The sequence below is a fragment of the Colletotrichum jinshuiense genome, chromosome 12 (assembly GCF_051148585.1).
Source record: "Colletotrichum jinshuiense chromosome 12, complete sequence".
Classification (NCBI taxonomy): Eukaryota; Fungi; Ascomycota; class Sordariomycetes; order Glomerellales; family Glomerellaceae; genus Colletotrichum; species Colletotrichum jinshuiense.
In genome coordinates, this window is record NC_139305.1 from 12,588 (window position 1) to 38,964 (window position 26,377).

Here is a 26,377-nt window from a genome sequence, read left to right on the forward strand (position 1 = left end):
ATGCTTATAAACCTATTCCGACCGTGCGAGGGTTCGCCAATCTTCCAAGAGGAGTATCGCGTCAACTACGTACCGAAGTTTATCGACGCATGGACCGGCCCCCAGATCGTGGCGCCAGATACCCCGTACGTGGCAGCAGCAGGCCGAAACTCGTTGTACTTTATCGACACCCGGTACGATCCCGAGACTGCACAGCATATCAAGGAACAAATTGAGAGGGCGACTATCACGGGTCCGGATGACGTTATTAAGATAGACGAGATCACGGCTACGGCGGAAGTCAGAAATGGTCTGACGAACGAAACACTCTTCGTCTTTGATCCCCCCTACGCCAGGGTGCTATTCGCAAAAGGAATCAACAAGCGCAACCCAGAGCTTAAGCTGCCTGAGCATGAGCCCGCTGGCGATTGGCTGGTGACCTACAATGCCCCTAATATGTAGTATACTCTCTCTCCACTTGTAGTATTTATATATATATTACTTGCAAGTTGCTACTTTTCTACTCTAGTAATAGATACTTATAATTTTAATTTATCCATCCTGCTGCTATATAGTATCCACCTACCTGCTTAAAAGCCTACCTCTTATAACTCTACCTTATACCTATACTACTACTGCTACTACTACTACTACTACTACTACTACTACTACTATAAATGCCTTCTACTCTACTTTTTTACTATATAGCTCTATCCCTACTGTATTTATAAACTATATACTTTATACACTACAAATCCTGGACCTAAACCCTACCGGACTGGTCTAGTACAACCGCTCTACTAGACAGTTATCAGAGGGAGAGAGTTGGATGTTACACTGTACAGCCTGTATGATTGTTGTTAGGACCTTTCGGCCATACCTAGAAAACAAATACCTACCCCAGTTATCTATTTTTATCATCAGTACCTAGCCAGACGCCCGAGTCAATGAGGCATAGCACCAACAAGGCCCCTCATTTTTTCTCGCCCAGAACATCAAATACTCGCGTGCTCCAATTTCCTCCTCAAACAACTACGTCCTTTTTTCTCTCTACCCAGGTTCTTTTTAAAGTGCATCTTAAAACTTTCATTCAATAACTATGCCCCACACGCCAACACGAAGAGTATCTACGGGCGGCAAGGCGCCCCGCAAAGCTCTTTTGCGGTATGTCATTGAGGAAGTGCCCGGCCATGATAATACGCCATGCTTTACCGCCTGGCAACGTGCGGAGAGGCTGCCAATACCCGAAGAATATGCGCGATCGCCCTCAGACTCGGATTCGGACGATGAGACTGGACACACACGCCCGCAAGTCTCTCTTCAGATATACGACACGACGCCTTTGTCTGACAACCCGGACCATCTCAAAACCCTAGTTGAGAGGGTCCACGAAGAGACATTCAGAGCGCGCTGGAGAATTGGATTTGAATTCCATGATCGCATTGACCTCTGGGGCATGCCGCTTGCTGCGGATGCATCTACCGATGAGAGAATCACGAAATGCAGAGAACATGCTTGTGCTGAGATTGCGTCACGGGAACGCGCCGATGATGTTTTCCACATTTCGCGACTCATCAACCATGTGGATTGGCCACGAAATGAGGATTGGCATCGAGCTATCATCATCATTGACCGGCCACAAGAGCTCTGGAACGAGAACGAGGGAGGCTTCCTGGTGGTGTACTGGGATTTGTCAGACGAGCATTCTGCAACAACTTTAGGGGAAGTTGAGGGGCTCCAAAGCGGCCAAGATGAAGGCCAGCAGGCACCGGAGATGGAAGTTCTACGTTGCACTTATGATGACGTGGGAAAGCTGATGGGGGAAATGAGAGAAGCTTTCCAGTCGTTGGAAGACTGATCTGCTAAGGTGTTTGAAGGGATTCCTACGGGTAGATCACGCAAGAAAGACAAGCGATAATCAGAGAACTTCAATCAAATATAGGTACCTGTAGAGAAAATTACTACTTCAAAAGGGATAAACAGGGCCAGCAAATCCAGCCTTGGCATATAAAGAACGTCGCGACTCATCTCATCGCCGGTGTGCTCCCACACAAGAAATCATCCAGTCTACCTCTCCGCTTTCTGAATCTCAAAGCTTCCAGCATGACCACCACCCAAGACATTGCCTAAACGATCTTGGCAGGGACGCTGACATTCGGATTCTGGTCGGAAGCATCAAATGTGACATCTTTCTAGCCATAGGCGCCATAAACCGAGTCGCCGGTTGGGAGACCGGCCGGGCGAGGAAGTTCATCTTGACTGCAGTGGCGAAGCCATTGGTGCCGAAAGCGTCGTTCCTCCACTTCTCTTCGGCCGTGGACCGCTTGTTCTTCGGGTACTTGAGGTCGAAGACATTTGCGGCCTCTGTCGCCCAGGCTGCGGTGAGGGCCTCAATATCGCCAAGCTCCTTGTCGATCCAGTACGCCCAAAGAGACCGCATCGAGGGATTTCCATTCGAGTTCTTGGGCTCGCCAGCGCGCGTACCCCATTGGTACTGTTGATCGAAAGTGTGCATGACAAGGTCTATCCAGTTCGTTACGCGGGCCCATTTCTTCCAGATGGTGTCCGTTTGGCCGTCGCTGGTGCCGAGAAATTGAAATGAGGCCACACCCTGTGTTGTCTCTAGTTAGTTGCGTCTGTGACAGTAAACAAGCGGGGTTTGTTGTTTGGTCTCTCTTACCCTTCGTATTTCTGTCCGATACTTAAGCTGTGTGTTCATCTTGGAGAAGTCACTGGCGGGCTTCACCATGCCAAACCACTTCCCCTTGGCCATATTGATCTCTTTTTCCAGTAAGGCCAGGTTCTTGTTGCCTCGAGTGGCTGGAATGCGCTCTACTTTCTTGTTCCCCAAAATCCCCTTGACTCCATCGGATCTTCCGAATCCATAGACAACCAGGGCACCCCCTCGTTCGCCTGAAGATGGGGTGAAGAGATCGCCAACATTGGTGTTGCCGGGCGAGACGATGAAGAAGGGGGTTTGACTTTCTTCGGGTGACAAAAACGTGTCAATGACCCATTCAGGTGATGGCATGTTGTATGTAGTCTCGAGCTTTGCGCCAAAATCATGGCTCAGCCAGGACAGAAACCGCAGGACAGTTTGGGCCTCAAAGACGTGTTCGGCTGCGCGCTTGTTAGTACACGATATGCCATCATCATTCTTGAGGGACTACTTACTATCGTATGTCTTTCCATTTCCCTTATTTGCTTCTTTCACCACCTCCACGCTGCATTGGTTCGTATTCTGTGGATCTTTGTACGCCCAGAACTTGCTGATTTCCGGAATCTTTTCGGCATCGCCGGACGGCGCATACTTTCCCATGAATACCGTTACTGTGTACGTATTGCCGAGCACGTACCCGTCGAACTTGGTGTCCTTCTCGGTAAGGGCACGTCCTTGCAAAAATAATGATCGCGAGAACAGTTGGTCTGGAAGAAAACCAAAAAGACTTCTCTTGCGCATTGATCCGTCTGCAGGAGGTACGACGCAGGCCGGGGCGTTGGCAGAGTTGCCCGCGCGGGCGTACATGAGTTGGTACTTCTCATCACGAGCTGCGTTTGTCTTGCCGAACTCGCCGCAGTAGGCACATCCGGCGCCGCCTTCAGTCGCGGATGAGGCAGGCGAGGATGTTGTGCGCGCTGATGTAGTTTCAGGCTTCGGCGTCGTCACGGGCTTCGGTGTTGTTGTAGTTTGCGGTTTGTCGCTGGGCTTAACCGTGGGCTGGTCTGGCTTCGTCGTGGGATCAGGAACGGGCTTAACATCGCGGCATCCGTTCTTGTTCTTCTTCTTGCAACCGACAGATTTTTCACGCGACATGGAGTCCGGGGCGCCGACGAGAGAACCAAACACCATTGTAATATCGAAGTTGAAGTCCGGGATCCCACATGCAGGGCCGATTTAGTTCCCAAAGAACGACGTCGCATCTCCTCCATTTTCGTAGAAAGACTTTGCGCCCTGTACTGCAGCTTTGATAGCTTTGGGTGAAAGGCCTCCGGGGATGAACGCGAGACCAATATCGGCGATGGACGTAAAGACAGAAAGCATAACGGCGCAAATAATTTTATCAAGCTGTTCGAGACCCTCGATGACAATGTCTGCGATCTCTTCACAGAACTCACACTCGCATGTGCATTGCCCGGCGTACCATTCGTTACAATCTTCGTCCTTGTTGGCGAGACTCTTGTCAAGTTTGACACCCTCAGGAATGAAGAGCTCACACTAAGACACACGTATCAGCAAGCTGTAACAACCACTAATTTCTTCGACGGAGTAATGTGAATAGAAGATGAAATGCTATTTACTTACACCTGCTGCGGCGTTCTTCATCCCTTTGACCTTCTGGCAATAGCCATCAGCACCGGCACAGGGAGCTAAACTCTTCTCACGATTGCTAGCGCCAGTGTAGCTGAAGCATTTTCCGGAGGACTTGAACGCTGCAACTATCTGAGCATCCGTATTGCCCTCAGGCTTGGGACACTTGGGCGCTCTAGGAGTAAGTTGTGACCGAGAGACTACAGAGGCACTGCTGCAAAGCAGCCCCAAGATGGAGAGAAGCTTCATAGCTCTGAAGAAGCTATAGGCTCTGATGCGTGTCAAAGACTGAAGCGTAGGCAAGTATGCTTTTTTAAGAAATGAAATGATTCTGTCCATAGAGATTGGATGCATGATCTTTTTGCGATTCGCAGTTTGTCTTTTATGTCTTCCAACTAGGGAGACTCGGCGTCTCGAACATTGATGCCAAAGACTGATCACAGCCTACACTGCCTCATACTGCCTCGTCTGAGTGTCTATGAAACAAATAGCCTGAAAGGGTGAAGACCCTTGTAGATTCGGGGGCCGTTGGCTAATGGCGATGTCAGTTCGTGAGACTTCATCGTTCGAATATTGACAGTTTGCCTAAGCTAGCCCCCGAACTATGAAAGATGCTGTATCGACTCACTGAAAAAAACGATGCAGCCGAAGGTCTAGATTCGCCATCTTTTAGCGACCAACATCAGCCAACCGCATCTGCCAACAACCCCCAACGAATCCAATTGCGAACGCATCGACTGCGGCAAGACATTCGCCAAGGTTTCAAAACCCCAAATTACCCATCTTTCTCCACTTAAGATGTCACGATCGTAATATTCCTTTTGTCAACGCGAGGCTTGGCAGTTGGTTCCTTACCGCCGGTCACCTTACGTCTTCAGGCCGCACGCCGCGGGAACTACAAAATCAAACCATCAATTTACATGCTTTCTGCCTCGCCCCCTCTTCGTTGATCCTCCAGTTCTACGCCTCACTGAGTGGTGCCCATAATGTTGATTGGGGTCTATAGGCCCCATAATGCCCTCGTATATGCCTCAATCTGAACGGTGCCGTGCAGCACAAGGCAGACCGTCGAAGATTGATACCCCCCCGAGGTAGATTTTGGCAAGGCCGTTGGATTAATTCCGACGAATCTTTTAGACCCTCCCGTACCTGAGAATGAAATTGAGAATGTGGCAAATGGTAGACATTGCAGAATCTAGGTACTCTGTAGGATGCCCGTCAGCAGAGGAGACCAACAAGGGAGTTCCTGTAACTAAAGACTCTACGAAAAGTTCAACTCCAATCACAACACATTTCAGCTGGGTGGCAGGAGACCAAATATACAAGATTTGGAGACACGGACACCGGCGCGGGGTTAGTCGAGCGCGAATTGGAATACTGGCCGATGAGGAAATGTCTCGTATAGCTGAATCAAACCTGGAGTAGAACAAGCCCACCTGCGGCCATGGACGATGACAGTGAGGAGCAATCCAGTTGGTCCATATTAAATCTCTGGTAAAAGTGAGCTTAATTACATGATTTGATTAGCTGAGGGCCCCTCGTTAACACCGCCGTCGCCCTAGATGTGTTGCTTGATATGTCTTAACATCTATCCGCCCGTCTGTCTACTGCGTCCACTGCCGCTGCTTCGAGGATGCAGATTGTCGCGCCACAGGGTTGTGAGTTTGATTATGGTCCTGATCAGGGCGATGCTGGGGGGGGGCTTGGGACATTATACGACGGATACTATTCACCGTTCCAAACGTTTCCAACTCGCCGAGAAGCTTGAACAGCTGCTTGTTGGCGCTGCCGGGAGCAAGCCCTAAGTAATGCGGTCCTAAAAAACCTAACGCAAGAAATTTAGTCCCAAGAAATCTAATCCAAAGCAATCTGGTCCTAAAAATCCGAACCCAAGAATCCGGAACCCAAGAATCCGGCCCCAAGCGATCCGGTCCCAACGCACGGACATGCCTGGTCCCAGGAAATTCGGTCCCAAAGCACGGGCCACATTACGACGTTTGTATGGCAAATTGGGTCCCAATTCCCGCCGAATAGTAATTAGTGGTTACATGCTAACATTAACTAGATGATGAGGATTAGGACGATTTCAGCTCTAAGAGTGACGACGAGTAGCTTTAAGGATTGCAACTTCTATTGGCAGGATTGCCTATCCCATCGGGTGCTGCTTGACCCCATTTTCGCCAACGGCGGGGTAGAGTTAATTACATGTATTGCTTGGGAGTATAGAGAAATATATGCCCAATTAAATATTTCTACATTGGCGTTTTTGGAGTAAAGATTGGTATTTGGGGTTTGGCAAAAATAGGGTTCATCTGCACCTGATGAGTTACATGTTTCATTTGTTGAATGATATAGAAAGTTTTCTACAACTTTTTACCCTGTCCCACTCTTCATTGCTATTTAGGGCGGTTTTGGTCTATAACGGATGAAATCCATTTATCACATACATCGTTACCGACCCTGGACCCTTAGCTTACAGCTTCCGACGGTTTTTAGTTTATGCAGTCCAGCGCCTTGTATGATATCATAGCAGGTGAGAGCATATAAACCTGAGTATGAGTTTTTTTTTCACAGCTTGCCAGGGCACTAGCGGGGTCGCCAGAGCAAAACCTCATCAGGAACATAATAACGTAGGCCAACCCGAGATAGCCGCGCATATGTTGAGAATACTTGGCAAGGTGTAAAGTAGTCAACGTGCTGTGTGTAGTGAGAGTTTTAGTATTTGACTATCCTAATAAACAAAATTCAGGGCTCTTAGCTGTGTGATTAGATATCATGGTCTGATCCCTTTCCGACTCCAGTCCGGAGATCCAGGTTCTGAAAACGGTGAAGCGACTACGCCGGAATACCAGTCATCTTCCATCGCTGCCCGTTCTGTATCTATTTCCAATCGTGTCCGCGGGGGACGGTAAGCTCGTTCGAAGGAAAATATGCAGCTTCTTCTCCTTTCTTCTTCTTGAGTTGATGATAGAGGTCCCTCATGAGTTGTGCCCTCCTGTCTGACTTCCTCTGTTGTTCCTATTTGCTGAGTCCTGAGATTGCTGCCTTCGAGAAATTTGAGCTCGGTTATTCTATTGCTTCCGCGAGTGTTTTGAGCAGAGTCTCGTGAAGAGTTACAGCCTCGAAGAAACAGAATATTGATAGCAGGGAGACATGCACACATCAGACCGATACCCAGTTCTGCTGTTCTAGTTGTGTGGTCAGTCTCTGCAAGTAGTCGGTCCATAAGGCACAAGTAAAGGGCTAGGATGGGCATACCCAAGAAGAGTTACGCGGATGAGGCTTACTGTGTCATCACCCGATTCCTCTAATTTGATCACGACAACCAGCCTAACAAGACTCGCGGCCGTGGCAACACCTCCGGAGCTCAGCATGGCGAGGATCTTGAGTCGTTTATGCCATGACATTCGGAGAGTAACGGCAACAGGTATGGGAAGACATAGAACGGCGATATCAGTGGCGGCGCTGATAGTGGTGTCCGCTACATAAATGTCGCGCTGGTGAAAACAGGTGGTCTTAATTGTTGGATCCCAGAAGCCGGCGATCGGTCGGCATATAAGCATCTTTATAAAAAAAACGGGAAGGGTATATAAAGTCAAGAAGATAATAAAAGCATACGTTCCGATGACCGTTTTACGGTGCAGTCTGAAGATTCTCGCCGTGGTCGAGAGGAGACTGAGCTTTGTGAAAAAAGATGAGGGACTATAAAAGAGGGTTGAAACATACGACCCCAGAAAGGACGTTAGTCTGCTGGACGCTGACGATTGGGAAAACACAGCAATTACCTTTTTGAAGTTTACAAACGTTTCTTTCGAGACATCATAGATGTGAAAACCACCGCCAAACTGACCCACTTGCATGTAAGTAATTAGCATCATCACACTCCACAGCTTGCCTTCGCTACCGTTACTCACTAACGATTGCCGAGGCGTACCACCCTAGGGCAACAATCTGCCTACGATTCAGTCCTCCTGAACCTATCTGAAGTTCACTCTCAAAAGGCGATTTCTTACCCATGCTATCAATGACATCCCTAGGCGAAGAATTAAGATTGCCGTCGTCAGTACTTGAGGATGTGATTGAACTTACAGTCGTCGGTATGAAATGGTGGCGCGACGAAGGTCTTGGTATACAAACGCAAGGCCATAAATAAGCTGACCAGAGTAACTGCTAGAATCTGCGACGCGAGGTTGATACTATGTAAAACATCCTCAGGCTTCGGTAGATTGGGGTTTGCGCTGTAGGACGACTGATGTGTTGCGTTGGTCATCAAGCAGTGTGGGTTAATCGGCATGACGGATGGCCGGCTGTCTCAGAGCACCTCAGGTAGGGCATAATATGTTGTTTTCTAGGGTTAATGTAAATAGATGCTTGGGAAATTTCTGGAAAATGTGGTTGTGTGGCTGCCTGTGGCTGCGTTCTGAATTCTGAAGTGCTTGTAAACAAGAAAAAAGCTGATGAAAGGCTCGACAGGGCCCGTAGATATAAGAAATGACTCGTGGCCCGTCGGCCAACCAACATTCACGCCAGCTTAGAGTTTCAGAAAGCATGACCTTGGATGAGAAAGTTTGTTTTAGACACGCAAGGGTTAATGAATGAAAGGAGCCAGATGGCTTTTTAAGCAGTCCCCTAGGTTCTAATTCAATTCTAGAAGCCGTAACTAGGCGCCGTGACATTTACAGCAGAAAATGCCCGTTAAGTAAGGCGGAAACCATTTTTTATTTTTTAAACAGACCCTTAGAGTCTGACCACGCAACGTTTACACAACAGGCCAGAACCTGATTTAATTTTTAAGTCACCTAAATCTTCTCTTCAGCAGGGTTTCAGACTAACCTTATACATCGCGGCCAGGGATCATTCTCTACCTGCCTAGCTAGACTTAAGGTACTAATTAGGTTTTGGTATAATACTTAACTCTGATCGTCAACCTTTAACCAGCCGCCGCGATAGCCTGAGGTTATCAAGTCAGGATTGTATCTAAAAACTCAGCTTCCAGCAATCGCCAAAGAAACTTTAGGGTTGCATTAGCTAAAGGCATAACTTGCGAATTGAATCCGCCTGCCTTTAGCAACTGCAACTAATGTCTAGCTATCCCATCGATTGCTAACCAACCCCATTTTTTCCAAGCGTGGGGTAGTGTTTGATAGTGGAATTGCCTGTCGAAAATGGCCTACCCCACACTATGCTTTACACCGCCTTCCCAAGTGCTCACTGGGGTTGGAGCAAGCAAGCATTACACCACCTGTCCCAAAGCATGAGATGTCCTGTCTACCCCAAGAGTCCTGACTTTGTCACCCCACCTTCCTTTTCGAAGCGAACAGAGTAACTGCAATTGCGCACCCCACCTTCCTTTTCGAAGCGAACAGGGTAATTGCAATTGCGGAAAAGAGGCAACGATGGGGCGGCTACAGCACAGCCGCAACCGGAATCGGTTTCCAGTTCTACACTTCTAGCGCTTGAACACACCCAAACTTGTGATACATCGGATAAGCGGGGTGGTTAGAACAGAAGACTCCTGCCACGTTACTGACTACATGTGTTATTTAGCAATCAACAATCAGCTCTTGGTATGATCGGCTTAGTAACCAGGACAACTCAAAAGCCATTTTTTGCTTCAACGAAGAAACTCCCATCTGTTACGCGATCAACCACGTGGGGAAGGAGGGGGCGGCGTTCCTGCTTGTCAGTGAAGAATGGCGCGAGCTGAAAAAGAGGACGGCCGAGGCTCTGGTCGTCGTCTGCGAGTCTGGAGCAGACTGGCTCGATGGTGATGGCGTGAGGCTGATGCCGCTTGACCGCGAAGAATGGATCAGTTTGTATAACGTGTTCTGTAGGCTGATTGACTGATTTAGGCTTTTCCTATATCGTCTTGCCTGCTAAGCTGACAGATCTCACGTCTTATCTAGTATGCATCTATTTGGGCGACGTTCTTGAGTACTTATGATAGAAGTCAGAGTGTGTAGATTTGATTATCGGCTACAAAGATACCGCTAGCGCTGAAAGTCTCTTCCTCGTCTTAAGTTCTGTTGGTTTCACAGGGATACCCGTACTGGTGAGAGCTTCAACGAATTCGTCTTGATTTATAAAGCTGATGATAATGTTTGTGAGAAGAAGAAGAAGTGGTTGGCTGGCGGCAGCAGCCCAGATATATACCCATGGTCGCCTGGAGGTAGAATCTCCGGGCTCCGGGCTGTCGTCGTGCTCGCTGCTCAGCCTTGTCCAGAACCACTTGGTGATGTGGTCGCCGATCCAGCCGTGCGCTGGACAGAGGGAGCTAGGTGCTCTCCTGTAGTACTACCAATAGAGCAGCAGGATGTGGCCGCTCTTCTTTACTGTTTCGAGGTACGCGAGGTATGCGTCTTGCCGCCATTGTGTCTGCCATGACCGTTCAGCCAACAATCCCGTAGCCACGTCCAAGCCCTGGGTGTCCTTCCTACCCCTGCCTCACGGCACAAAATTGCGTCCAGACGGTGGTGTTCCGTTGCGACGGCAAGCCCGTGCAGCATCAGGAACACGATGACGTAGACCGTAAAGACGGATGTCCGGATCTTCTTGCAGCAGATCTTCTCAAGATCTTCCAGCACCTGCTCGTGGTACTTGAGCACTACGCCGTGGCTAATCAAGTTGAGTTGTTCGGTGATTTCGGAGGCGTCGGTACCCGATTGAGCAGAAGATGGAAGTCCCCCTTGGCCGGCGCCATGCCCAGACAGTGGGCACTTTTGTTGTTTCTGTCGTAGACCCCCGAAGGATGCATACTGACGCCTGGGGAGGAAATCAACTACCAGTGTGTGAAAGGGAACCAGACGGAGAGTCGACGGCCAGGAACCACGGCAGAAAAGAGACTAACGTGAGTTGGATGGTACCCACGAAGTGCTAAGCGCAGCTTGAAAAAGTTCAACAAAAGCCTTTGGTCAACCACCTTCTCGGCAATGCCGACCCTGCGATAATGCTCCAGGGTCGTCCTGCAATGCTCCTGCATGAGTTGGCTGGCATTGATCCTCTTGGTCGTTTCCCCCCAGCTGCCGACGGCGTTAGCGTCAACCTATTCGCTGAAGGCTTTCCGCGTCTCGTCGACGGTGACAAGCGCGTATGGCTCGAGTGCTGTCTCCCGAACCTCGCCAGTGTCCTCGTCAAGCCAGACATAGTGGATTTTGTCACCGGGGGGGTTTCGACGAACCGCCGCACCTCGATGACCATAGGCACCGAGCAGAGTCCCCGAATCACGAGGTGGATCTGGTGCGTGGGCTTTCACGGGCGACCCTGGGCGTCATTCGGCGGGAATTGAGATCTAATCCCCCTGTGGGCCCCGTGCATTTTGGCGGGAGGCGCTCAGGCTAGGCGGTGATTCTTAGGACCGGATTCCTTAGGACCGGGCTCCAACGGTAATTAGATAGGGAAAAAAAAACCCTTAAGGTTATAACGTAAAGGGACGGCGAGGATTACTCTAGCTCTAGGGTTACATACGATATACTACAATAGACTAAGAAGCTGGGCGACCAACTAACTGACTAAGAAACTGTAACAAACCGATTAATGCAAAAGGACCTAAGCATGTACCAGGAGACATGTTATATTGTGACGAGAACAATCCATTATGTATATTTACGACGCAGAAAGAAAAAAAAAACCACGTCCTGGCAAGCAAGGGCAGGTACGACAAACCTAGAAGCGAACATCTATAGTATGCCTGACCCGCATAGAGCTGCTCTACACCAGTTGAGAGAGCTCGGATGCACCTGGCCAGGGCGACGATAGCACCGGTCAATGTCAAGCCTGAAGCATTCTACAGAGGAAGAAAACACCTCTCATCGGCCAGAGTGCAGCACGCCTTAGCTAGCAGACCATTATATCCTCGGCTTCCTCAAACGGTTGCTCGTCGTCCACACCTACACGCCACGATCCACATGATCCCCTATCAGGCAGTTTGCGGGACTGTACGACCGGGCGATAATGCCCCTACTTAAATCCTCAGACGTGCCGTGCATATAGTGCGGTGTGCCTCGTGACGGCCTGGAAAGCATTTCTTCTTCTTCCCTTTCCCTTTCGCCCTCGGTCTGGAAATCCACGCATACTAACCGAAGAATACTACAAGAGAGGCGCTGCCAGGCGAAGAAAAAGAAAAAAACCCGCCGTAATGCCGGGCACGGTACTCGGGAGGAAGCGGAAGCGAGCCCCCAACGATGCCATCACGGCGAGGGTAACGCCCAGCAGGGTGGGACGGGCCGCCGCAGACGCCGTGGGCGATGCCTTCCGGGAGGGGGATTCGGTTAAGGAGCGTGCTAGGCTGTTTTTGCTTTCGGTGGCTGAGATGCCCGTCGACGTTCTCAACACGACCTGGAGCGTCGGGCAGAACCGCCCCATCGAGCAGGACCACGTGCATGAGCCGAAGGAGATGTTTAAGAAAGGCGGACTGGAACGGCGCGCGCCGGAGAACCGCATTACCGCTCTCTGCAGCGCCGACGAGGTACACCGTATGCGAGCCGCCTTGAACGGACGACGCGAGGAGTGCTTCCTCGACTGGGCCGCGGTCAATGAGGGCACGGTGGAGGTGATGGCGGGCCAGCACTGCATCAAGGCGCTACGGGACTACATTGGGGAGACGGGGACGCCGCCGACGGAGCTGTGGTGGACGTGCGAGCTCTACGACAAAAATATTTTTCGGCCACGCGGACTGGGCTGGGCGAAGGGCTAACCGTGGACAGAGCGTCTGCCGCGCGACCTGAACGTAAAGCTGCGGGTCAACCGCAGGGACCCGGGCCTGCCCGACAACCACGGTCAGATCTGGACGCAGCTCTTGTCCATCGCGTCCAAGGCAGCGGCGGTGGCGTTGGCCCCAACGCCGGAGAAGGACGTAAGCGTCAACCAGAAGCTCGTCGAGGCGCTCTGTCTCGGCGGCGAGAAGCAGTTCCCGACGCGCAGGCTCGTCACGCTGCGGAACCACACGCGGTGGCAGGACATGACGATGCGGTGGTGCCATACGAAGCTCGGGCTCGAGACCTTCAACATCTCGACGTTCCAGTGGATGGCTAGTCTCCGCATCGACGAGTACTGGGTTGCGACGCTCGATGCGGTCCTCGAGACGCTCCTGTCCCTGCCCGTCAACGAAGGCCACGACGTCGGCCGGGACGACTGGCAGCGGATCGCGGCAGGCCTCCATAGCACGGACCGTACAGCGGGCGACGTGGAGGCCGTCCTGTACAAGGGCGAAGAAGGCCAACGCGGCGTCCGGGTCGCCGCTCTCCTCGCGTCGCTCAACGACGCCCAGTACGACGCCGTATGCCTAACGGTCTCGGCCACGCCCGGACTCGCCTTCCCGGACCTCAAGCAGCTGCTCCGCAGCCGGAAGCCGGAAGGGCAGGCCATGGTCCGTGTCCTGCAGCACGCCATTGGCTGGATCAACCGGGGCAGCGCCGTCGCCATCGACGGGGTGAACCCGAAGGCCAAGAACAAGTCCCTGCTCCGCGACCACCTGGGCGGCGCCCTCAAGAAGCTGAGCAGGTCCAGGGGGGGGCGATGGCCGACTCGGGGATGTGGCGGTGTCACTGCATGGGCGCATCCTGGACTTCGTACAGGACAACATGGGCGAGTTCCGGTCTGCGGAGGCGCGATCGTTTCTAGACGACGACGTGGCGCTCGTCGACAAATCCACCTACGCCGAACGATTCACACACGTCGCATGGGCCCGGCTGCTGCGCCTCGTGCGGCAGACCACCGACGCAGACGGTCAAGTGCTCCGGCCCGCGTGGCAGACCGCCCAGGCGACCCGACGAGGGTGCTGCCAGCAGCAGGCCTCCACACTCATGCAGACATTCTGTGCTAGGGTCTTCAAGCTCGCCGGCCACTCTGAACTAGACGACCCCGCGGCCATGATCGCCGCCCAGCGCAAGATCGAGGATACGATTACCGCGTTGATACTGGAGATGAAGGGGAGGGGCGGCAGCGGCGGCGGCGGCGTCCTGGGGGCGGAGGCGGCCGGGCCCCCTTGCTCGGCAGATACGATCCCGGACTCCGAAGGCACGCCCTGCAGTAGCAGCGGGCAGATTGTCCGACAACAACGACGCAGTTCTCTCACGGGGCCGACCCGCAGGACGCCGGCAGCTGTGGGACAGCACGCGTGATTGGAAAAACCGACTGCAATTAGATCCTAATTGTTAGGGAATAACATCCAGGGTTCTACTAAATTGACAGCCTTGTCATCTTTTTTTAACCTTGTTTATCATCTTGACTATCTTCTTTAACGTCTTGACAGTCTCTCTAAGCTTCTTAAGTATAGATTTAATCATGTTAAATATTACCTTCAGCTTCTTTTAGATGGTCTTCAGCTTTTAAATCAGCAACGCTGCCTTAGCAACATTTGACACTATCTCAGCGCCTGCAGAGATGACGGCAAGGCTAGCAGTGCCAGCAGTAGCGACAGTAGCTTTAATAGCCAGGACAATAGAGAGCACGCCCTTAAGGATCTCCTTCCTCGCCTCTCTCTCCTTTTCCCTATTGGGTAAATTATTTCAAGGGGCTTGCCGGCAGCCCCTATACCTCTTCGGCCCGGGCCAGCATGCCAAATAGCTGAATGGAGCCTAAAGGGCCATGTTTGGTAGCTAGAGGTTCACAGAGCCGGACTGTTGCTACATTACAGCGCTCTAGCATAATATGGTCTGTAATTACAGGCAGCAGCAGTACAGTCTTTCAAGTAGACCTTAACTCAATGTATCTTCAAAATACCCTTTTGAATGTACCTTAGGATAATGAAGTGTAAATAATAGATATTTTAAGGCTTAGCGAAAATTCTGTCTGTCAGCTACTGGTAGGATAATAATTAATGTGCTTAAACGCTGCAGACAGAAATGGCTATCCCATCGGGTGCCGATTTTGCCAAGGGCGGGATGGGGCCAATGAGGTGTATTGTCTGAAAATACATAGAATTATTTGCCCAACTAAATACTTCTATATCGGCGTTTCTGGAGTAAAAAATGGGTTTAGGTCTCAGCAAAACGCTGTCCATCCGCACTCAACGGGATAAAAGTTATCTGAGGGTCCTTCTCCCCCTGCTTCTACGGCTTCGAGACCAGATACCATGCGCGAAGAACAACGATCCATATTCAAAGGATGGCTTCAGCTTGAGAACTAGACTATACTCCATAAGAAGCTACATCCCCTTTGCTAACTGCAGTTTGCAACCCAATAGCCAATCGCATGATTCTCGTATTGTACTGGCACATGTAAGCGTTTCTACTCTAATTCTAAATCATACGAGGGACCTGGCTCCGCTGTCCCCCTTGGCCTCTAATTCAAGCGCCTCCACATATGATTGCTACAGTTTGATTACCGCCTCTCAGCTGCGGGGAGATAACTGACTCAACCTTTTGAAACCACGTGGAGTTCTAGAGGTTAAGATGGAGGCTATTGGGAGATATCTACACACCGAAAAACGTGTGCTGATCTGCTAATGAAACTTTGTATTTCTGTTAAGATGCGTTTCATAAAATTCGCTTTAACCAAAATAAGTTTATTGTTACTGGTGGCTTTCAGACGAGAAATCATTTGTAGACACTATAACCATGAAGCACTGACTATCATTGGCGAACTGCTGATCCGATGTTCTAGATGACTTTGCGAGAAGCCTTTCACGTCCATCTCATTTCATATTACCTGTGCAAATTATGCCTTCATGTGGTTTCCTTTTATAAAACGCAATCGAGTGTAGGCAAGCGCGTGGCATGACAATTGATTGTCAAAGTTTAATTCGTCTGAATCCCTTCAGCCTGCATGATGCCCAAGCTCGATGAAATGAAATCTTCCTTCAAAACCGAGAGCGAAAACAACATGATCCTAGACTGCTGTCCGTGCGCAAAACGTCAAATTCCACTTCGCTGCCTACATTTCGCCTCTCTCCTCTTAATGACAAGTTTGCGCACCTACCCTACAATGTTACGTGGCCAATGGTTGACCGCTTTCGACGAGATTGACTCGAGTCAGTGTGTATTATAAGTACAGAAGGCCACTTTAGGTTTGGTACCGCACTTAAGCACTTGTTTTCACTATCTCCTAGGGGCTCTCCCGAAGGTAAAATATGTTAGCGCACATGGAGGTTTTCGATCCACATAGCTCCTCGGTCGATCGAGGTAGACTGCAAACGTGACAGCCCGAGCCTCATAAAGAGATGGAGACCCATCTTGCGTCGTTTGGCGTCAACGTTACCATCAACAGGTTTTGATCTGGACAGTTCATGATCCAGCACAACCCAGTCATCTTCTGCCGCTCACAGTTGCCATCGCGTCCTCATCAGCAAGATGAAATTGTGGCTTGTGGGTGGGCTGGCTTGCTTCGTCACGGATCTGACGGTTGCTTCAGCCCTATTACCACGCGCGAATGTCTCAAATGCGACAACACCATCTCCTGCTAACCCAGCACAACCAGCGCCGCAGCAAATAGTTGTTTCACTGTCACTATGCCCAGTATGGCACTACAACTCTTGGACTCACTTGAGTTAGCTGACAAAAAGTGCAGTTGGGTTGCATAACAACAGAAGTTGCAAGGTCTTCATGCAATACCACGGATGTCGCATGCATCTGTACGAACCAACATCTTAATGCAGCTATTGGCGCATGCTTGGCGCAGAATTGCACCGTTATCGAGTCTCTTCGTGAGTATAAACCCTACCTCCTCACTCGAGCTAGTAATCAAATAACTGACCATCTGTTACACTTCAAGAGGCGCAGAACTATTCGAAAACCTCCTGCGGCGTGCCAGTACGCCACAACACAGACCAAGCCCCAATTTCATGGACATTGTTCGCAATCGCGTTTATGGCTGTAGCTGCGCGATTGTTGTCAAAGGTTCCTTCGTTGAATCCAGCATTCGCTTTTGGTCTAGATGATTGGGCAATTCTTGTTGCTATGATCGCGCTGGTACCATCGGACATTGGGTCTCAGACACGTACGTGATACCCTTTCTTCTACACGTATTCCCAAAGCTCAGCAATTCGTCACAGTGATTAGTCTGGGCCTCGGCAAAGACATATGGTCGGTTCCACCTGAGGACATAACCCAGATATTACTTGTAAGTCGAATCTTTCCTCAGGGGTCAATGCAGTACCATGACTAATTTATTTTGAAGCTCTTCTTCGTCGAGGAACTTCTTTATGCGTTTGTAGTTGCGGTTACCAAGTTGTCAATCCTTTTTTTTTACCTCCGTCTGTTCAGCGAACGATGGTTTCGAATCTTCTGTTACGTCATGATAGGGACCACTGCCGTCTACGGCCTTGGTCAAATGCTCGCTATCACTTTGGTCTGCACACCGATCAGTTACAATTGGACACGGTGGGATGGACAACATTCAGGACAGGTAAGGATGCTTATGTGCAAACTTGCTATTTAGAGCTCCCTTTAGCCGACTTTTGCGCTGAGTAATCTACTAATTCTAAAATGTTCTAGTGTGGCAACGTCACCCTCATGACATTCTTCAACGGTAGTATTAATATTGCGCTGGATTTCGTTCTTTTCGTTTTGCCGGTAACTCAGTTGTAAGAACCAGCTCACAAGTATTCAACGCAAGGTGACGAGCTGCTTGTCGCTAACTCTGTGCAATAGTATCACTGTCTCATGGACGACCAAGAAAAAGATCGGTGTCAGTCTCATATTTCTTGTCGGTCTTTTGTAAGTTTGATTATGAAGCAAACAGAACACTGAAGCCAGTGCTAATTCACCTCGTTACGACAGCGTGACAGCATGTAGTGGTGTCCGTTTGGCGACGGTGGCAAGATTCGGTGACACGAAGAACCCTACTTGTAAGAATACCCCCCTCTCTCCTTGTTTTCTATATTTGACTCATGTAATGTTTCTTTGTAGATGATTTTAAGGAACTTTCGATCTGGTCTTTGATTGAGATGCGTATGAGTGTTATATGTGCCTGCATGCCGGGGATGACCGCCTTCATCCGGCGAGTCACGCCTTATATTCACTGGTCGAATTCTATGGCGCCTCAGCCCCAGGCTGGTAATCAACGTCGGACAGGTCGATCGATCGCGCGGAGGATACAGGACACAATAACACATCTTACGGCCACAAGGGCACAAAGGAACCAGTCGGGTTGGAAGAACTCACGTGCTACTGCCAAAAGCAATACCACAGGGACTCAACCCAGTACCATCAATCTAGAAACGCCTGAGTATAAAGATTATTTATCTTACGCTCAATTTGTAGAAACAGGGGAAGTGGGAATACAGTTACAAACGCTAGTCAGTAGAACAGCCTAGCCGTCATTGCGGGCGGTATTCTAGGAGAATACTAGGGTTAGGGCGTAATATTGCCAGCAAAAAAAAAAAAAAAAAAAAACAGTGTGGTCTATACATTGATGCAGACTGACTTTCACTAAATACCAGCTCAAAAATGGGCAATCTCTGTGAGTTGGTCTTGCAGGCCAATGTTACACCTACAAGCACCTGGGTAAAAGAAGCCATGCAAAAGGAGAGTTTGCCAGCTCTTGCTAGAATGATGTCAAACCTCTCAATAACAGAGAAGGGACATGTGACCAAGTTTACAGGCCTGACTCTCCTCTGAGAACCTGGTAAAAGTAGGAGTATGGAGTTGGAGACTTTTGGGTGGACTTCATTTTGTGGGTATTTTTGTTTGGATATCCCGGGAATGCTGGGCGAATTTGTCGATAGATAATACCATTGGAGCCTAGAATTACCGATAGTTGAAATTAATGCAGAACCTAACAGTATGATTGTGGCAATTTGAGGCGACGGGCTATTTTCGCGGATGGGCCTGGACTCGGGCTGAATACGGGGGCGCGGTCGGTGCTAAACTCACATAAACCTCTTGCTCCGTAAACTTGCAGTCAGTGGTGTGGTACGCACGCAGTATCGTAAGCTGCTCCGTTTTGAGTCAGCCACAACGTGTCCTATTCACAACAACTGGCAAGTGGTCATGAGAATACAACCGGATGTCACAACTAACGGTAATGGCTTAGGCAGTAACGGTCACATGTCAGCCCCTTCGCAGCGCCTCTTTTAGCGTCCACGCCTCTGGTAGAATGCTCTTTGCCTCTCTCTCGATGACGACTGTCGTGTCAAGCTGCAATCCACAACAAATATCTCCACTCTTTATGCAGACAAAGTCAACATGACTTGACTCTCGCAAAATGATTGTTTTTGGCAAAGAATCTAAACGAAAAGACCATCTGAAAATTCCATTCACACTTTCCTGCCACCGTAATAAATACCATCTAAGGGCGATCTTAGCAGTTTCACGATAGCTTTATTCAAATAATTAGCCTGATCTTGTGTTCGAGCTCGTGACCAGCTAGCCAGGCGCCTACTTGTACAACCTCTTAAGCTCTTTCACTTCATATAAACACAAGATACTTTTCCATGTACTCTATTCTGCCCGTTATATGCTCTTTCTTGCGATAGCTTTTGTCTTGTGACTATTGGGTCTAAGTAACCCGGCCGAAACTGGAGCAGCAGAAGTGCTGGCTTTGGGCCCATGTTATCTTCGAGAAAGGCGTTTGCACCGCCACTACGCCACAGTGGCTTTTCTTATCTCACCAGGGGGGTAAGGTAGTTAGTTGATTTACCCCCGAGCTGCAACCCCTCAATGTTGTGTGATTGGCCTGTCCTGAGCTACTTCGTATCGTATCTTATCTCGATATCTCCCTATCCATGCCGTCCTTCATTATCTAACATAAATACAACCCAGGTAACCCCCCTCTGCCAAGCTGCCTCTGAATGACGCCCATCTTTCCTAACCCCGCATATTTATTACATTGAGTTACCGTGACGCAAATGTCCGTGCCGATTAAACCAATGCTAAATGCTAATCGCACTCATGCTCCGGCTGGCGCGACTCGACGATCCACCCCACGGGTATCGCGAGCTTGTCGTGTTTGCAAGCATCGGCGCAAAAAGTGCGACGGTGGCAAGCCCACGGTATTTATGGCACGTTTAGAATATGATATGATACTAACTGGTACTGTCCTTGCAGTGCGGAAGCTGCAATCAACATTCCATTGAATGCGTTTATGAGGGTTCCGACCTTCGGAAAGCGAGACACACCACATTAGAGTTTGAGGCTCTCACCAGTCGCATTACGTTTCTCGAACAACAAGTCAGAACCCTAAGTGCCGGTGGGGCAGTCGAGAAAAATACTGGCTGGTCCGATGCCATATTGGACGGTCACTCGGCTCAAGAAACAGGACGATGGCTGGATGAACAATTCCAGGGTTGAGTTGCCCTCAAATTGATTCTCTTTCGGCCCAGAACAACTGGGGCAGCCATGAATCTGGCCAGCCTGAAACCTGGCCCTGGTTCACTCTCGACTCAGCATCTTGGGAGCTCGAGGAAGACTTCGTGTTGGCACCCAGGGAGCAGAGTCAGGCGTCTCAGGCCCTGGACGAACTAACAACCATATTCGCACGGCTTCAAGTGGACCGCAAAAGTGGCGGAACCTTTTTCGTTGGACCGACGAGTAATCTTCATTTAAGACGTTCCAGTCGTCGGGGTCCGGATGAAGCTCCAGCATTGCCGGACGCGCATGTTGAGCTCACACAATCGCAAAGACTCACATCACGCGAGCAATTCCTGCTGGGGATTTACAGCAGAACGGTCCACCCGAACTTCCCGGTGCTTGAGAGGATTCAAAGCGCAGCTCACACGCAGGAGAGAGAGTGGAAGCAGCACTTATCTCCCCTACTCCTTAACATCGTCCTTGCTGTCGCTGCGTTCTTTGCCGATGACTTTGCGCCGCCTGAGGAGAAAGGCTTTTGCTCTTCGCGAATTTATCTGGACAAGTTCACCAGTTTACTCGGACACGAGTTAAACCAACACTCGTTAGCGAATGTGAAAGCGTTCCTGTTACGGGCTTACCTTGCCATCCTCGAGGGTCGCTTAGAATCTGCGACAGTTTTCAACAGTAAGCAGAAGAATAATTCAGTTGAAAATGGGCTGAGCTGGTACTGATTGCATTGTAGGCATGGCCTGCGCCATGGCCAAGCGACTTGGACTTCATGTGGACTGCACAACATGCACCCACCAGCTTTGTCCTAGCTACTGCGGGGAGACGAGAGAAAGACTGGCAACATTTTGGGCGTGCATATGGCTAGACAGGTACGGAATAGGAGATTCCAAGGGAGGATTGTGCTGACAAAAGTATCAGACGTCTGGCCGTCCTTGAAGGACGAGCTTGCCAAATCGACTTGGTAGACATTACGACCCCAAGACCAATGAGCCAGCTATTGGCTAGAGACGGCTATTCCGAGTTACCGCTGTCTTTGGAACTCGTCTACGCTTGTCATGTCGAGTTTTCCCACCTTCAAGACAAGACATTGCTGAAATTGTTAGTATTTGTCACCAGCTGACCTATTGCTCAGAGCAACACCTACTGACTGTTTGCGTCGAAGATACGCGTTCTCTAGGGAGTCGACGAAAGAGGATGCACTATCAGAAGGCCATCTCAAATTATTCTCTTGGTTCGCTTCCATACCAGCCTGTATGAAAGACATCTCAAGGGGCAAATCATTCCACCCGAGTTTCACGGCATTTCAGTAAGTTACTTTGACTGGATCGATCTAAAGTTTTCGAAAAGAGGTCATTATCTTACTCACGTGGCATAGCATGTGCTTCCATTCCGGAGTCATTCTCCTGCATCGAGTGTTCTTGCATCAAGAGGGCACTGCCGCGAAACTTGCCAACCAACGGTGCAAGCAGTCCGCAACTGTGATAACAACGCTTCTGAAATATTACGTTGCTCACTTCGGAAACAACATTTCCGACCCAATGGTTATCCATGCAGCTTCCACAGCCGCCTTGGTCCACATGGTCCTACTCATAGACTCAGATCTCGTCACTTTCAGGACGGCGCTCGCAGCACTCAGGTCGACAGCACGGGCACTGTCAGCTTTTGCCAATTGCTCTCCCTATGCAGCCTTGCTGGTTGCCGATCTACTGGACTTCGCTTCGAAATGGTCTATAACACCAGCGAATTCGCCGCAATTCTGGGTGGATCGGGCTTGTCAAGAGTTTGTGTGTGAGGGAAGATTACAAGCGATGTAGGCTATATTCAGAAATACTGATCTATAGCCGTTGGTCTCATTTCTTGCTCCGTTGATGTCTCCTAAGACACAACTGCTCCCGCGCACTAATCGTAGATATGGTCGATTTCTTCTAGAGTCTTCATCGCAGTCTCTGGCAGCCAAAGGTACGAGATGATGGCAGCCAAAATGCTCAGGCCGCAAAACAAAAACATTGCTTTGTATCCGATGGCGGCGAAAAGGTAGGGACTGACCATGTTGGTGAAGAATGACCCGAGCGCGAGACCGACAATACCAATGGAACTTCCCTTCGCTCTGCATCTGGAAGGGAATATTTCTGAAGGGTATGCGAAAGGCGCCCATACTATTTCAATTAGTGGTCGTTTACGGCAAGTTTTATAGGTCAGTACTCACACCATGTCATTCCCAACTGAGCAGACCATACCATTACGAGGGTGACAACCGCCGAACCGAAGGCTTTTGTACGGGCAGGGTCGTGATCAGCATTCCTGGCAACAAAGTGTCCGCACATGCCGACGAAGGCAAGAAGAATCGCCCCCACAAGAGCGCCGTAAATGAATGCATTTCGTCGTCCAATCTTGTCAGCATAGTAGGCACCGGGTAGTCCAAACGCCGCCTGAACGACGATGCCAGCCCCAGAGAGTAGAGCAGCCAGGTCACTGGACCACCCACCCGTCTGGAATATTTTTATACTGTAACCGGTCACCACTCCAGTGCCTATCATGGCTTGAGTGGCGAACTGGACAAAGAGAGCGGACCAGGTGCGTCGACGAGTCTTGTACTCATCGGCGGAGAAAAGCATAGCCATGTAGGTGGTTGATGAGTTGTTAGCTAGCTCTTCTTCTAAAGCGGCTTGGATAGCAGCAATCTCTCGACTGGCGCCCTCGGTGACAAATACAGTGTCTCCCCTGTCGGCGGTCATGTCGATGAGTGCTTCGCGCGTCTCTTCAACAAGACCAACGCGAACAAGCCATCGTGGCGACTCGGGCAGAAACCAGACAGCGAAAGAGACAACCAAAACGAATATGCATTGGTAGGCAATCGGCAGCCGCCAAATAAGTTCACCATCTGTGTGCTTCGATAAACCGTATACCAGGAAGTAGGACTGGCTGGCACCGAGCGCAGCACAGCACATTTGCAAGCCGATGGAACGGCCGCGTGTTCGAGCTTCAGAGGCTTCCGCGGACCAGTTAAGACCGACAGAGTCAAAGGCGCCTGTTGCTAGACCGTTGAGGAACCGTAGACACAAGGCCCATGTGAATGTTTGGAGGGCAGCGAAGATGGGGATGACAGCAATACCGTAAATCCCTGCGCAGACAATGGCTCTGCGGCGTCCGATCTGGTCTGAAATGGGGCCGATCAAGAGAGCGCCGATGATAACTCCCACCCAGTAGATGGCATTGATGAGTCCAATGAGAAGTTCAGTGTTTCCCTTTCCATCTTCGAGGCCGACACGTTTCAAATAGGAGGTGGTGGAGGAGACGCTTCCCATGAGGGCTACATCTAATCGCCATAAGTCAGTTCAATCATGGCTTACCCCATTGAGTTTCAGCACTTACTTATACCCGACAGCATTAAGCATGTACATCCGCAGGCAACAACGCCAACACGTAAACCCTTTGGAGGTAGCCCTTTGATCTGGAACCCCGGCGACGGCCCAGGAGCGAATCGAGCCCATGATGCGGGACTCGACGCGAGAATGATCGATTGGCTCACCCAATTCTCGTCTTTGGTAGGTGAAGAAGTCGCAGTTTGTTTGTGAGCCATCTTAGCAGTTATCGTCCGTTCGTATCGTTCTGAGGAAAAGAGCGCGTTTTGGACACTGGCATATAGCACGGGATGATTGATGGCTTACGTCCAAGATGACATGCTATTAAGTAAATACAGTTGATTTCATCCCATTCCTATTCAAGGGAGCACTGCCACAGGCATTGCATCTTGATAGCAGCGGAATTCATTTTGCGCTGGCGGTCTTATCGCTGGAATGATAAGCAGGGGTTCTCGGCAATGCGACAGCAGTATTTCATACCAAATCTCCATTAAACCCAATGGAAAACTCAGAATCCAGACCAACGTATTGATCTTCTCAAATGATTCGACGATTCCGATTTTTTTTATCTATTGAGTCGGTTATTTCAGTCGGGGGGCATGATACGGGGCGGAAATAGATATACGTGGCTCCGGGCTGTGACTCCCTGATAAGGAGCGGAAGTTGATATACGACACACCGGTTTCGGTGATTGATAAGGAGCGGAAATGAAACTACGCAGCATGCGTAGGAAACCTTCGTCTGTTCGTTCAGCTTCGAAGGGTATATATGAGGTTCCATGGCTTGTAATTCTAAAATCTATTCTTTGTGACACAACGTCGTAGTTAAACAATCAGTCGAAACCATGGGCCCAATTGATTCCGACCCAGCCCACCCGGTCAAAGTTGCCGTTGTGCAAGCCGAGCCATGCTGGTGAGTATATAGGGATTGACTTCACATTCTTTCCTCTTGCTGATTAAATATTCATAGGTTCGATGTGGATGCCGCGGTGCAAAAAACATGCGCCTTGATTTCTGAAGCCGGCCAGAATGGCGCCGAGCTTATCGCCTTCCCCGAGCTGTGGATCCCGGGATACCCAACGTTTGTTTTCGCACACAGGACGAAGGCTGTGAACGATTACATGCTACGGTACTTTCGGAACGCCGTGGCTGTTGACTCGGATCACATGGCTGTGATACGAAAGGCAGCACGGGCGGCCGGCATCATGGTCGTGTTGGGCATCGCCGAGCGTGATAGAGGCAGCCTGTACATGGCCCAGACCTTCATTGGACCAAGAGGTGACATCCTCCTCCATCGCAGGAAGTTCAAGCCCACGGGCCCTGAGCGTATAATCTTTGGGGATGCCGTAAGTCAATTTCGTCATGCATACCTTGCAAGCTATTGGTCTACTAACGTTGTTTCGTGACAGTCCGGTGACTGCGCAAAGAATGTGGTTCAGACTCCCATCGGCCGGGTAGGCGGTCTTCAATGTTTCGAGCACCTACAGCCCCTTCTCAAGTACAACACGTACTTTCAAGGCGAGCAGATTCACGTTGCCTCATGGCCTTGTCTCTTTCCGCCAGTCGGAGACATGCCTTTTTTCAACACCGTGGAAGCCTGTCGTATGGCCACGCATACCTTGGCCATGGAGGGAGGAGTGTTTGTTCTGTTAGCATCCATGACGCAATCGGAGAAGGGTCTAAAGGCCAATGGTCTGTCAACAGAAGTCTCTGCCGGCGAAGAACTGCCACACACTGCTATCACTGGCGGTGGGTTTACTGTTGTCATTGCACCAGACGGACGGACTTTGACTGAACCAGTGGCAGCTGATTGGGAAGGCCTAGTCTACTGCAAGCTGGACTTTGACGAAATTTATAAGGCAAAGCAATGGGTTGATTGCGTAGGCCATTACTCCCGCCCAGATATATTCAGTTTGCGGGTAAACAACAACATTCAAAGGCATGTCGTTGCCGGCGAGGCAAAGGAGCAGTGGGGACACATCTCGCGTTTTCCGGAGTTGGGCGAAGAGTGAGTGGCAGTGGCAGTTCATATAGTCACTCACGTACGTACTTGATCTAAGCTCAATCACATAATGGTTACGCATCATTACGCTTTTGAAAACGGAAACAATAGTCTTGAGTCGATTTTGTGCCACATGAGATCAAACCTTTTGACCACAGCAAGACACACTGGGCAAAAGTCTACATTGTAGACATTTTATTTTACAGAAAACAATTAACACACAAAATAAGACCACAAAACCAACATCCAGAATTCCCCCTTCTCTTTTGTAATTGAGAGGTTGCTACATTAGTCTGAGCCGGCCTAGTGCGAGGGAGAACAGAGAGCAACCCAGATTAAGCTTATGAGATCGGGCCTATACAGGGATCGACGTAGTAGACCTGGTTCTATACTAAACCCAACTTTGGCTGAATGCACTTGATGGTGCTGCTATAAAACCAGTCTCCAGAGCGATCTGGATTCGTTGCATTGGACACTTAGAAACGATCGGG

The 26,377-nt window shown here is 50.0% G+C and overlaps 6 protein-coding genes across 6 annotated transcripts; 3 read left to right on the plus strand and 3 right to left on the minus strand.

Annotated features, from left to right (window-relative positions):
- Positions 1-441, plus strand: EsH8_XII_000002 (uncharacterized protein; the record flags this gene model as incomplete). Its single annotated transcript, XM_083273765.1, has 1 exon — positions 1-441. The coding sequence occupies one exon, from the start codon at positions 1-3 to the stop codon at positions 439-441; it is 441 nt and encodes a 146-aa protein (XP_083120379.1).
- Positions 442-2,068: 1,627 nt separating this feature from the next.
- On the minus strand, positions 2,069-3,829 carry EsH8_XII_000003 (uncharacterized protein; the record flags this gene model as incomplete). The annotated part of the gene is made up of 3 exons (XM_083273766.1): positions 2,069-2,590; positions 2,660-3,099; positions 3,154-3,829. The coding sequence occupies 3 exons, from the start codon at positions 3,827-3,829 to the stop codon at positions 2,069-2,071; spliced, it is 1,638 nt and encodes a 545-aa protein (XP_083120380.1).
- A 45-nt stretch (positions 3,830-3,874) lies between these two features.
- EsH8_XII_000004 (uncharacterized protein) lies at positions 3,875-4,303 on the minus strand (the record flags this gene model as incomplete). The annotated part of the gene is made up of 2 exons (XM_083273767.1): positions 3,875-4,195; positions 4,283-4,303. 2 exons carry the CDS (start codon positions 4,301-4,303, stop codon positions 3,875-3,877), a joined length of 342 nt encoding a protein of 113 aa, XP_083120381.1.
- Positions 4,304-12,422: 8,119 nt separating this feature from the next.
- On the plus strand, positions 12,423-14,406 carry EsH8_XII_000005 (uncharacterized protein; the record flags this gene model as incomplete). The annotated part of the gene is made up of 3 exons (XM_083273768.1): positions 12,423-12,919; positions 13,037-13,854; positions 13,907-14,406. The coding sequence occupies 3 exons, from the start codon at positions 12,423-12,425 to the stop codon at positions 14,404-14,406; spliced, it is 1,815 nt and encodes a 604-aa protein (XP_083120382.1).
- Positions 14,407-22,422: 8,016 nt separating this feature from the next.
- Positions 22,423-23,911, minus strand: EsH8_XII_000006 (uncharacterized protein; the record flags this gene model as incomplete). Its single annotated transcript, XM_083273769.1, has 3 exons — positions 22,423-22,679; positions 22,730-23,839; positions 23,896-23,911. The coding sequence occupies 3 exons, from the start codon at positions 23,909-23,911 to the stop codon at positions 22,423-22,425; spliced, it is 1,383 nt and encodes a 460-aa protein (XP_083120383.1).
- An 818-nt stretch (positions 23,912-24,729) lies between these two features.
- Positions 24,730-25,896, plus strand: EsH8_XII_000007 (carbon-nitrogen hydrolase family protein; the record flags this gene model as incomplete). Its single annotated transcript, XM_083273770.1, has 5 exons — positions 24,730-24,797; positions 24,855-25,230; positions 25,294-25,486; positions 25,538-25,633; positions 25,691-25,896. 5 exons carry the CDS (start codon positions 24,730-24,732, stop codon positions 25,894-25,896), a joined length of 939 nt encoding a protein of 312 aa, XP_083120384.1.
- Between the last annotated feature and the right edge of the window lie 481 nt (positions 25,897-26,377).